At 51.3% G+C, this 13,365-nt stretch overlaps 1 protein-coding gene across 1 annotated transcript in view; it reads left to right on the top strand.

Annotated features, from left to right (window-relative positions):
* The window catches only part of LOC149372682 (cysteine and glycine-rich protein 1-like), a 74,634-nt gene that overhangs the window by 46,460 nt on the left and 14,809 nt on the right, over positions 1-13,365 (top strand). Inside the window, exons 2-3 of the mRNA XM_089567240.1 lie at positions 3,473-3,636; positions 13,163-13,340. Coding sequence (XP_089423366.1) covers positions 3,540-3,636; positions 13,163-13,340 — 275 coding nt within the window. The 5' untranslated portion in view covers positions 3,473-3,539. The remainder of the gene's footprint in view (positions 1-3,472; positions 3,637-13,162; positions 13,341-13,365) is intronic.

The following is a 13,365-nucleotide window of genomic DNA, read 5'->3' as shown; positions in this document are numbered from 1 at the left end:
TCTCGAGGAGAGCAATGAAATACTCGGTGTTTGTAACGCACAAATATTCAGCGCATTCCACGTGCTCGAAAGTTCCGGAAGAAGTCTGTTATACAGTTGAACCTCGTTATAACGAAGCTGAAGGGGCCCGATGATTACTTCGTTATAGCCGTAGCTTCGTTATAGCCCGTGTTGACCGAGCTTCGAAGGGAATCGTAATTCCTTCATTATATCCATTATTTTGTTATAAACCGTTTCGTTATAGAGGAACGACCGTATATCTTCGGGCACATATGCCGGCTGGAGTGATAACGAACCTCAAAGATTAAGACGATATTGCATTGCAGTATATAGCGGTGTTTGTTTTTCTCAAAGTTTCCGTGTGTGTCAACTGAAAACGCGCATTGACTTGACATTTTCTGCACGCGGTATTGTACTGTAATGCGGAACCCTCGCAGTGCATACTGTACGGTTTTTCCTCTTGGCATCGCACTTGACGTCTCTTTCTGGTCGTGGAACGGCAGCAAGTTCCTCCACCGCCTGCATGCTAGTATGCATGGGCGCTTCACCCGCAGGCAACGGTACCACGTGACTGGCTTATACGAGGCAGCGTTGAAATGCATGTATTCCCAAGCACACGCATCCCGCAAACTTGTGCTGCCGTCTGTACGCGGCTGTGGGACGTGAGAACCTTATACGCTGTATACTCACCTGTTGAGAAGCTCCCTAGCACCCTTGGGAAGGCGCTTACAATTATACGTTATCCATTTTCTCCCTTCAGAGAGCCCCCACTTCGGCTCGAAACATCGCCGCGGTCTCCGTGCGCTTGTACATGAACGCCTTGATGATTACGGCGTCCCACTTTACCACGCCAGCGTGTGAGTGTAGCACTAGGAGCAGCCCACGGGCCGCCTTCCCCGTTCTGCCCGGCCTCTCTGCGGTTTCAATTTAACGCGCTGTATGATCTTCACAAGGTTCGCGTGTGGTAGCGCAGAGATCCTTGGGCTTGCACAACAACGGCGCGGTGTGCGACGCCTCTGTGCCCATCCAAGGGCGCCACTTTGTTTCTTTCCCGCCTCGCGACGTGGGAGTCTCGGGACACAAAAGAGCACGCTCATGTGCAGGCCGGCACCAGCAGTAGCCAGCAAATATGCAAGTATACAGGGTGTATATTTAACCTACATCACAGCGCCCGCCGTTTTGGGGTGCTGGTGCCGTTGGGTAGCATGTACCCACAGCACGAGCGACCACGACGCCGGGAATGGTTAGCGTGCGGCTTCCGCAAGCTTTGAGTATAGCGCACCATCGCTTGGAACGCTAACCATACCTTCAAAAAAAAATTAAAGGATAGGAAGCGAGCGTCCTGAACGTCCTGTAAAGTGCGCTTAAATGAGCGCACATGGCCGGCAAAAAAAAAAATAAAAATAAAAAATTCTCGGCAACTGAGCTTTACGACGGAGCCAGAAACGACGCCCTCTGCACTGCAGAGTGACGCTCAAACGAGGCTGGTGACGTCATATGAATGCCCACTGCATAGTCCTTGCTGTGTGGTGCGTCGCGGGCTGGGCGACATTATTAATGCTACTACATTAAAAGCCTCATCGGGAGCGCGGAGTGTCCGTTATAAAATTTGCCCATTGGCTGGAGCGAAGTGACACCTCATCTGACCTTAGGTGACGCCACTTCCGGTGAGCATCAAGGATTTTAATGCTATCGCATTGCCAACGCGTGACGTAGCTAGTTGCCCCTGTGAATATTTTAAACGCCCAAACGAATGTGCAGTGGCATCGGTGCGGGCAGGGTACTTTTATTTCTCTTTAATCTTTCTGCCCTCCTAATGTATTGGTGGTGGCGTCACGAGCTGTTCGGATTCTCAGAACATTGATTACACATATACATATATGCTCGGAATGGAGAGGCCTCGCTGAGTAACTCGCGCTCTGATGTATGCGCGTAGCGCGTTCGTCTGCAATTCTCCTACGCCGTTCGCGGTGTGTGAGAACGACGGAAGCCTCGGCCGCTGGCTTCCGCGTGACTGCGTGGGTGACACTTGCGCCGCGCGCTTTGCATGTTGTGCGTAGGCAGATAACGTTGCGTTTGCGAACCTGCCACGGAAATCTGAGACCTAAGCTGTTTGGTTTGGTTTATTGGGGTTTAACGTCCCTCAGGCTATGAGGGACGCTATAGTGAAGGGCTCCGGAAATTTCGACCACCTGGGGTTCTAAACTGTGGCGATCACCGTGTTCCATTGCGGACCGATATCCGCGCATGCGTATACATTACGGCAGAGAAGATGCCGAAGCGAGCAGTGGCGCGGGACGGAGCTCTTGGCCCGCCGGCCGTAACAGAGAAAGCACTTTATTCAGCGACTGTGTGTGAGTCGCCGTGGAGAGATTCCTATCGCACTATAGTGTGTTGGCAAACCTCCGGAAGCGTGGTAATGACCTTCGGCTTAGTGAACCGAGTAGATAGATAAAGGTACACACGCGAAGCGCTGGGTGAAACTGCGCAGAAATGAATTCCCGAGTGGGATCCCATGGAAGCCGACGTGTTGTTTGTTGTTGGCCTCAAAGCCGAGTCTGTCGACGCTGTCTTCTTTTTCTTCTCCTTCTATGTTCTTCTCTCCATCTCCTCCCGAGCTCGCCCGTTGTTGTGAATCTGCAGCCGTAGCAACGACGAGCCGAAATGTATACTGAAGAACAGAACCGTGTGCTTGCATTATAAAAAAAAAAAAAATAAACACTGAAAGGACTGCAGCTCCATCTAGTGGGTTACTTCATGCAGAACTGCGCAAACGCTCATTTTCAGTCTGGAGAAATGAACTAGCTGAATTTCGGAGTATGGAGTTCCTGCCACGAGAAAATTTATTGACGTTACCCCTAAAGGTAGTGGGGTACACTTTCATTAACAGCGCAAGTATCCTGTAACAATTATAATGTGAAAGGTGCGTGCGCATTTTTTTTACAGGTGCAACTGCATCGGTAAGATTTTTCGGTGATTCACGGCGTTGTTGTAGGAGTACGTCTGTCGTCGCAAGAAACCCATTGACGTCACCACTCCGGGTCATTTAGTGGCCACTTTCGTATACCATTGACATCCATTCGAGCATTTGCGTGTTCAGCGGCGTGCCAACCCGAATGTGTCATTTGTTTAGACGTGTACATGCTCGTGGCCAGTGCTATAGGCCCCGTCATCCTTGCGTCATTATTTCAGTCCTTGCATCTGGGCTCGTGTAGTCCAGGTCTTCACCCTATGGTGGTGTGTGCCCTCTTGTGAGAGATGGACGCTTTGTTACAAGTACTCCTTTCACTTCGTCCCGAAGGAGGGCGAGAGGCCCGTGAGTCATTTTATTCGGAGTCGACGCCGCTCCAACTTAGAGCGATAGCTCGCCATTTTCTTTGTTTTTCTTGTTATCGTTGAGCTTGTCGCGCCGCACGTGGACCATGCTGGCGCAAATACTCCGCGGCTCACGACAGTTGCATCCCTTGCGCAGGCGTGAGCAGCATCTGCAGAGGCCTTTCCTCGTTTGGCGGAGCCCCCCCGAGTCCAGAGCAGCCACCATGCCCGGCATCTGCCCGCGGTGCAACACGACCGTCTTCTTCAACGAGGAGAAGATCGCCATCGGGAAGCACTGGCACATCAAGTGCTTCTCCTGCGGTGAGTCTGCGCGCCGCTCTCTCTCTCCGCGGCACGCCCCGTTCGCGGAGGCGTCGCGTACTGCATGAGGGCATCTCTGCGCGTGCTGCTGCTGCTCGCCGTCCGTGCATAATGACGACGCGGGTGTGTCTGGCCTTGCAAGGTTGCCGCTGCGTATAGCTTATTTCGATCTTGTTCGGGCGGGCATCTGCGTAGGATGAGCTATTACGCATGCACGCGGCGCGGCTGCGGGGAAGCGATGAGGTGGTTTGGGCTAGTTGGTATTCCGTCCGAAGCGGCGCGATTAGCTCCTGAAGGACGAGGTCGAAATGAAAGCGCGTGTTAAATATCTTTTTCTTCTATGCCTTTTTGTTTTTTGCTCGTCGCCCTTCAAACGCTGTATACTGGCGTCGTTTTGAATGGAAGTGGGTCTTTGCCGTGAGGGAGGTTGGCGGGGCATTGGCCCACGCAAGGTCGCCGTGTGGCAACGGGAAGTAATAGGACGGTAGCTGCATCTGCGTGCACTGACTTGGAACAAGGGGTTGGAGGGAAGCCTCAGTCCCCTGACCAATGTTTCGACGAGAGGGATTCGCGGACTATGGAGCACCCAGCAAAGCGTTCTTTCGTGAAACTGGCATAATCAAAATCTTTGATTTATACCAATATCGACTTGAGGCGAACCAACCAACCAACTTGGTTGGTGCCTACACCACGCATAAATACTGGTAAACAGCGCCTGCAATATAGACTTCCTTCTCTTCTAAACGCATACAAATCTGCAAATTTCAACTTGTTTACCTGTACTCATCGTGAGCTGCGTTATCTATACATAGACTGTGTTACAAAATGATTTTTTTTCTTTAAACTGCACTAAGTGGTGTTTTTGCTTTCTCTAATTTGTATTGTTTGTTCATTGTGTTTGTTGTTGTACTGCTAAAAGATACTTAACTTATGTAATGATGTTTGGATGACCATGTAAATTGCACATATGTACAAACTAGAGGTAAGATGGTGTTAGTAATGTGTTTTACTCTGAATTGTTTTATTTTGTTTTTGTTATTTTTTTCGTCGCCTGTCACTGCTGCCCGGTATAAAGGGGCTGCGGCTCAGTCAAGCTGTCTATGACAGCTTTTTCTGCAGCTCCTCTGTCACTTTTTGAGGCAGAAATGAAAATGATTGATTAATTATACTAGACTATGTACAGTCCAGACCATGTACTGCCCAGACCATGTACTGCCCAGACCATGTACTGCCCAGACCATGTACAGTCCAGACCATGTACAGTCCAGACCATGTACAGCCCAGACCATGTACAGCCCAGACCATGTACAGCCCAGACCATGTACAGTCCAGACCATGTACAGTCCAGACCATGTACAGTCCAGACCATGTACAGTCCAGACCATGTACAGTCCAGACCATGTACAGTCCAGACCATGTACAGTCCAGACCATGTACAGTCCAGACCATGTACAGTCCAGACCATGTACAGTCCAGACCATGCACAGTCCAGACCATGCACAGTCCAGACCATGCACAGTCCAGACCATGCACAGTCCAGACCATGCACAGTCCAGACCATGTACTATGTAGACTATGTACATTCGGGAGCAGTATGAGAGTGAACAAGCTTTTTTCTCTAAATTGCTAATTTTCTGGTCATTTCTGCATGAAATTTGAGAATGACTTTTCGGTGTTGCTACGCCAAGAGTAAACCTAGTTAGAAAGCAGAACAATAAGCTGTGCTTGTTACACATAATTATAGAGTAATTAATTGATGAGTGCTGAGACTTTGTTCCCTTTCATATTTCTCACGACTGTAGTCTATATTAAATCAGTCTCGCTGGTGCATACTTTGTATCGCAAGCTTTAAAAAAACCGTCTGCGCAACGAGCACGTACGATAATTTTTTTTACACATGCTGTTCTGGCTGTATACAACCCAACTAAGCCCGTTGTGCCTGTGACGGTGCGGGCAGGACACTTTTATTTCTATTTATTTTTAAGAGCCCTACTTAATTCATGCAAAATTTAGTGGTACAAAATAGTGCGTTGTTGGGCGAGTCGGTCAGACATGTGTCTTCAAAGTATACTGCGCAGAAAAAAACAAAGGCGTTTGCGCTTGTTGTGTGTACTTTCACGACCTTGTTTTTGTGTGCGGGGTATACTTTGAAGACTAGTGACACAGCTGTCGCGCCGATTGCGCCAGTCTACGCTAAATGGCAAATCGTGCGACATGTTGCTGCAAAATCAAGTTTGCTCACTTCTGCGTCACACCTGCGCCAAAAGGTAATTGAAAAACTTTAGCTAGAGTGAGAAAGAAGAGTCGCAGAAAGTATGGGTGCGGCAATATCCAATAATTTCGCATACTTTGTGAATAGAATCTGCTGTTCGATATGAGCCCAGCCGCGCGTCTTGCGTTCGAGGTGTCGAACGGATATCCAAAAATCGCGGATTTCCCTGTTCCCCTAGCGATCAAAAATTGGTGCATTTCTAAAGAGCGCTCGCTATACATAGCTCGACGTGCACGATCTCGCGCTTGTTACATAAATGAACCTGCGCTTTCCTCGTGTGGTCGATCGCCAGCACCCGGTACGCGCGGTAGTGCTTGGCCTTGGATGACAAATTATTTGACGGGTATTATACAGAGTGTTTCACGTAACTTGAACCAAGGATTTAAAAAAAAAAGGCGGTAAACCGCAGCCCACTGAAACCAACGATACATTGTTCGCCATTATGTGGCGCTCCTCAAAATATTTTTATTGCGCTTAATTAGTTAATTAACTAAGATGAATTATGCAAATTTTCAAATATCCGTTTTAGTGCCAAGACCGTTACGTTAGGTTGTAGAGCAGGTTTAAAAACAACCGATCCAGTTTATTGTAGCATCGTATCTCCTACGGGGTCCTTTTTTTCCGACAGCTAAAGAAAGCCCGCGAAATATGAAAAAATACCACGTGACTACGCTCGTGCGCTACCAAATTGCAGCGCTCTCAGCGGTGTTTCGAGCAAACAGAGCGTGCCCGCTTACCGTAGCGAAGTGAACGGCCGCCACTCCTAGCAGCGGCTTGCCAGTGCGTCAGCACTTTTCTTTCCACAGCGGCGCGACGGCCGTAACTGTAGTAGCGCACGAGCGTAGTCACGTGGTATTTTTTCATATTTCGCGGGCTTTCTTTAGATGCCGGAAAAAAGGACACCGTGGATAGGAGATACGATGCTACAATAAACTGGATCGGTTGTTTATAAACCTGCTCTACAACCTAACGTAACGGTCTTGGCACTAAAATGAATATTTGAAAGGTTGCATAATTCATCTTAGTTAATTAACTAATTAAGTGCAATAAAAAATATTCTGAGGAGTGCCACATGATGGCGAACAATGTGTCGTTGGTTTCAGCGGGCTCAGGTTTACCGCTTTTTTAAAATCCTTGGTTCAAGTTACGTGAAACACCCTGTAGAGCCGCCGCGGCCGCACTCGTGGATCGGAGAACGGATGTGCAGCTCCACTTGGGTCGTGCCACGAGGCAGCCGGCAGCTGTTGGCCGTGTACACGCTCACGAAGAATGTGAACCGGCGCCACTGCTACTATACCATTTTTGATCTCTGTGTACAATGCTCGGCTCGCGCGGAAACAGGGCTTGCAGGGGACATAGCGGGGCCGTCGAAGCGGCACGCGTGCAAGCCAGCGGTGCATTCGCAGTGATCGCTTTCACCGTGTAGAATTTTCGTCTACTAGAATCGCCTTTTAAACCATACGGGAGTAGACAGTGCTAGACGGGAACGAAAGCCTGGATTGGAGCCAGCCCGCGTTGGTACATCTCGATATCGTTGCCGGCGCGCACTTACGCGGTATAGTTTCGTTTTCGCTCGTTCGGCTTAAGGCCGGTTCACATGCAAGCGACTGAGCGATCGAGCGACGCGTCGCAGCGAAAATTTCCAACTTGTTGAAACCTCGCCGCTCGTCGCAGCGACAACTCAAAACAGGTTTTTCCGCCGCGGCGACAGGATTCGCTAGCATTTTCGCTGTCATGTGTAACAGGCTTTAGTGCATTCGCCTCACACGAGAGCGCTGAGCGGGCTACGTCTCTTCGAGAAAGCCGCGTTGCGAGGGAACGTAGGAGGGATGGAGCCGTCCGCTTTGCAGCCTCCAGCTGGCGCTTCTCGTTCGTTTTGCGAGCTGTCTCTTTCCGTTTCCCCAGCAATGCGATTGATAGCGATCTCTGATTTCATTCTGTCTGTGGCAGTCTAAACTAGAATCATTAAAAAAAAGACAAGACATCGAGCTTTCAAGGATGTCATTTTTCTACTTTGTGAATATTGTTTTTCATACACGAGGTTATTTCTCACTGTGAATAAAAATTAAAGCATTCAGGAAATTTTTTTTAATTGACTCATTTTAGGGTGTTTTTGATTGAAAGAGCGCTATAATGTTATGATGTTATGAGATGTTATGAGATGAACTTTGTCTGTTGTACATTGCTTTGTATTCCCGCCCTGTAACGACCCTCAAGCGAGGGTTAACAGTATCAATAAATAAAAATAAATAAATAAAATAATGACAACACATTGGTTTAGGGCGGGCAATTTTTTTTTTTTTTACCGTGATCATGTGTGAATCTGAACTTGCCGGCTCCAAAAGCTAAAATCTTGCTAAAACTCTGTGTGTGCGCGCTGTTAAGATCGGAGTACACGGGCCTGGGAAGAATTACTTCCAGACGTCAGTCATCGTGAAGCAAGATGCGCCGAGGGCTGGCTACGGCAGCGGCGGAAGTAGCGGCGACGGCAGCGGCGGAAGTAGCGGCGACGGCAGCGGCGGAAGTAGCGGCGACGGCAGCGGCGGAAGTGGCGGCGACGGCAGCGGCGGAAGTAGCGGCGACGGCAGCGGCGGAAGTAGCGGCGACGGCAGCGGCGGAAGTAGCGGCGACGGCAGCGGCGGAAGTGGCGGCGACGGCAGCGGCGGAAGTAGCGGCGACGGCAGCGGCGGAAGTAGCGGCGACGGCAGCGGCGGAAGTAGCGGCGACGGCAGCGGCGGAAGTAGCGGCGACGGCAGCGGCGGAAGCAGCGGCGACGGCAGCGGCGGAAGCGGCGGCGACGGCAGCGGCGGAAGTAGCGGCGACGGCAGCGGCGGAAGTAGCGGCGACGGCAGCGGCGGAAGTAGCGGCGACGGCAGCGGCGGAAGCGGCGGCGACGGCAGCGGCGGAAGCGGCGGCGACGGCAGCGGCGGAAGTAGCGGCGACGGCAGCGGCGGAAGCAGCGGCGACGGCGTCCAGTGGCCGAGTCTACCCTCGGGTCGCCGGACGACGGGGTGGGGCTGCGCAAGGTCAAGTTGTTGCTGCTAATTGAAAGACGGCTGCGTCCTCGACAGAGGTCTCGTGCTTTGGACATCCGGCGGGGGAGTACGAGGACGTTCGTTCACCTGATGGGAGGCAACGAGCAGAAGACTTGCCGCAGTGATCAAAGTGACCCATCAATGTTTGATGACTCTGTCTCTACCCCTTCCCATCCCCCGAGCTGCGAGAGAGCCCAGCACCGCCCCCTGCCGTGGGTGGTACCACCAGTGTCCTCAACTGCCCATCCGATTGGACATCGTTCTTCGAACTTTATTGCTTATAGTCAGGGATCTGGGGAACACGAACCCTATTTAACGGGATGTTTTTTGGTGACCAGAGCACTCCCATCTCGGCTGTAAATATGTAAAATAAACCTTCTGCACAGTTTCCTCCTTAATGGAGTTCGACATCGTCCCTCAGAGCCGGCACCTGTGTACCTGAACGACCCACCCAACTCAAGGGCCCCTCCGTCCCCAACAGCCCGCTGAAATTTTGCTATGAAACGCAAATTTTTCTGCTAAAAAACAAACAAACTACTACACGAAACTTATTATCAGCGCTACCACTGATTAACCCAAGTATGTACAGTCGGGGACAAAAGTCTCCGGACCACGTGTTCCTCGAACGAAGCTTATAGCTCTACTATCAGACAGCGGCTGGAGACCGCACTTGTGGAGATGAAAGAACAAAAATTTAACTTTTACCTCCACAAGTGTGGTCTCCAGCCGCCGACTAATAGCAGAGCTATCGGCTTCGTTAGAGGAACACGTGGTCCGGAGACTTTTGTCCCTGACTGTACTTCAGAGACATGGCCTGCCACATATGTTCGCTGCTGGGAGAGAGCCTGCTCCTGCTTGTACCCGTCGTAAAACCCTGGAAAATGGTCGCACATTGCCGACTCTCTTAATCGCCTATATGGTGTCGCTGCGCTGCGGCGTGTTTCAGGCGATCCAGATCTGGCGTTCTGTGCTCACATCATTGACTGGCTGACGTGGAAGCGTAGACAGATTTTTCATAGAGTTTGAGTGCATTCCACGAATGTTGTCAGCATGCGGCAAAGAAGGAAAAGGCCTTGGCCGGGCGTCCAGTTCAAGATATCTTAGAAATTTCCGCATACAGTCCGTATAGGCTGTCGATAGTCTGTTCCTATAGGCTGTTTGTAGGTTGCCCACGGGCTCTCCGTAGGCTGTCGATAGGCTTCCTATAGGATCTCCATTGGCTCTTCATAGGCTGTTTGTAGACTGCAGTCCTCGGAACGCCTACTACAAGACAAAGAAGCACAACAAGACCTGGTGGAATAGGCCATGGAGGTCGTCTCAGAAATGGGACTACCTAGTGGACCAGTTCAGGCTTAGCAGAGAAGACAATCTCTTTTCTGTTAAATAAAAGTTGTATGTCTATCCATCTAGACTGTCTAACGAAGTTTTTGTCACAGCGCGCGCCGGCGCTTGCTTTGAAACACGACGCTCCCTACTGCAGAACGAAGGTATAGTGTTTACGAACTGGGTATCGTCTTTTGTGCGTTCATCTTAGATGTATCACTGCAAACTTGTTCAGTTTCCTGCCCCTTCCCTGCTGCTATATAGTGTCTGCACCGCTTCACTGAGCGCGCACGAATAACGCGTTCGGCGCGTACGCTGTTTCCTCGAAGATGCACCGATCTATAGTAGTACGTACGGACGTGTGTATACATGCGAGGAGCGCGCACGTTGGAGCTGTGATATTCGCGTAATTTCTTCATGAGCGAACGGACGCCTCGAGTAAATTGAGCTCGCGCGTGTTCCTTGAAATGTACACGTCTTCTCGCTCGCGTTAAGCTGGAACCGCATGGAGCGTTTTTCGCGAGCGAAAAACGCGACGCGCGGCAAACGCCCGCGTTGCCGCCGACGCGCGAGCACCCGTACGAGAAAAATGAAGCGGCGCTGTCGCTACAGTGCACTGTACTGTCGCGCCGCGTTTTTTCGGGTTGCCAGACCACACAACTGCCAACGAGGTGAATTTTCTGTTACCGCATACATAATATGCCCTTTAATTTACAGGACACTACAATAAAAACAATCTTCATGTAATTATACCTCGTTAAAGGTTGTCTTGTACATGTTGGCCGAACACTACGCGCGAACGAACACGATGCGTGAATGCACGTGGCTCTGTGGACGTGCTCAACAGTACAGCCAGCTCCTCAGAGGAAAGAGCAAAGTTCCCCCCAAAAGGTGCCGCCGAGATGCGCGGAGAGCAGAGCCATCTGTTGGCAAACCGAAAAACCAAAATGACACCTGCCTGCACGCTGATTGGTGGACGCTGGCCGTGACGTCAGTGGACGCGCAGCGCGAGGCGTTTTTTTCTACAAGCGTAAGCTGGAACCGCATGGCGCGTTTTTGGGCGCGAATGCCGCGCGGATGGTGGGACGCGCGCGTCATTTTGACGCGTGCCCAGCATAATCCAGCACGAAATCGCGCCGCGGTGTGGTTCTACGCTTGTAGAAAAAAACGCCTCGCGCTGCGCGTCCACTGACGTCACGGCCGGCGTCCACCAATCAGCGTGCAGGCACATGTCATTTTGGTTTTTCGGTCTGCCAACAGATGCCTCTGCTCTCCGCGCATCTCGGCGGTACCTTTTTGGGGAAACTTTGCTCTTTCCTCGGAGGAGCTGGCTTTACTGTTGAGCACGTCCAAAGAGCCACGTGCATTCACGCATCGTGTTCGTTCGCGCATAGTGTTCGGCCAACATGCACAAAACAATCTTTAACGAGGTATTATTACACGAAGATTGTTTTTATTGTAGTGTCCTGTAATTTAAAGGGCATATTATATATGCGGTAACAGATAATTCACCTCGTTGGCAGTTGTGTGGTCTGGCAACCCGAAAAAACGCGGCGCGACAGCGCTGCTTCATTTTTCTCAAATTCGAGGCCCGTGTACTGTGCGATGTCAGTGCACGTTAAAGAACCCCAGGTGGTCGAAATTTCCGGAGCCCTCCACTACGGCGTCTCTCATAGCCTTAGTCGCTTTGGGACGTTAAACCACATAAACCAACCAACCATCGTTGGCAGTTGTGTGGTCTGGCCACCCGAAAAACGCGGCGCGACAGCGCTGCTTCATTTTTCTCGTGCGGGTGCTACCGCGTCGGCGGCAACGCGGGCGTTTGCCGCGCGTCGCGTTTCTCGCTCGCGAAAAACGCTCCATGCGGTTCCAGCTGTAGAACCACGCGGCGGCGCGATTTCATGTTGGATTATGCTGGGCACGCGTCAGAATAACGCGCGCGTCCCACCATCCGCGCGGCAATCGCGCCCAAAAAACGCGCCATGCGGTTCCAGCTTTAGGTTTGTCGCGAGTTTTGAGGAGCGCGAGAAGAAAAAAAAAGTAGCTAAAGCTCTTTCGAGGCACACTCCAGTGAACTCTCTCGCGCGCCGATTCCAGCCGCGTGGTGACGATGTGCGCCGTGAGGCGGAACATTTGTGAACCGCGTTTAGCGCGCGATGCGGGCCCCGGCCATGAATACACGTGGGTGTGTATAAGCTTGGCCTACTTAGGGATACAGGCATGTATATATATGCTCGCTGAAAAAAAAAGGGGGGGGGGGGGGGGACTTCGTGGTAGCGATTCGCAGCTGTGACCTTGATGCTGCTGCTTTTCTGTTCTCTTCGCGCTGTATTTCGCCCATTTCGAGCTCGAAAGCATGCAGCTTGCACGCGTTGTTTTTCTCTCGCGCGGCGCGTATGCGGGTGTACATGCGTAGCCTGTCGAGCAGGCGCTCGCTTTCGATTTATGATGCTGGCGCATTGCTCAGAAACAAAACTAAAGAAAAGGTACGCTTCCATTCCTTGAACGTTTATCTGAAATATAAAATGTTTATTTCACGCACGCAGCAGCCGAGGCGGGTGCATCGGAGGCCGTCTCTATGGCTCCATCTCGTCTGCTGTGACGGTTGGTTGGTTGCTGCGGTAGCAAATCGAATGGTGCGGAGCGTTGGATCGAGCGATAAATCTCTTCGAAGTAAATGGGTGCTGGAAAATAAAGACTTCGGGAAAGTTGCCCTGACGCCTTCGCCACTGTTAGATTCCGCCTGGTGCAAGTGGAAACGCTTGCCTGTAATCACGCTGTGAATAGGCGGTGGCGTCCTCCTACAAACTGAGGAAATATGCGCCAGCAAATTTTTTTCTTTTCTCACTGTCTCACTAGACGTGTTCTCTTTCTCCTCGCCGTCCTCACCTTACAGCCAACGCTGACTGTCACCGCCGCCTGGACAGCAGCAACTTGACCGAGCACGAGGGCAACATCTACTGCCGCTCCTGCTACGGCAAGCTGTTCGGCCCCAAGGGCTACGGCTACGGGGGCGGAGCGGGCGTCCTCTCCATGGATACCGGGGACAAGTACAAGAACGGACCGCCCACCTCGTACGTAGCAGTGCGCATCTGCGAT

Source organism: Amblyomma mixtum, chromosome 1, assembly GCF_055824585.1.
Source record: "Amblyomma mixtum isolate Tamu chromosome 1, ASM5582458v1, whole genome shotgun sequence".
Taxonomy (NCBI): Eukaryota; Metazoa; Arthropoda; class Arachnida; order Ixodida; family Ixodidae; genus Amblyomma; species Amblyomma mixtum.
This window is presented reverse-complemented; position numbering and strand designations above follow the sequence as displayed.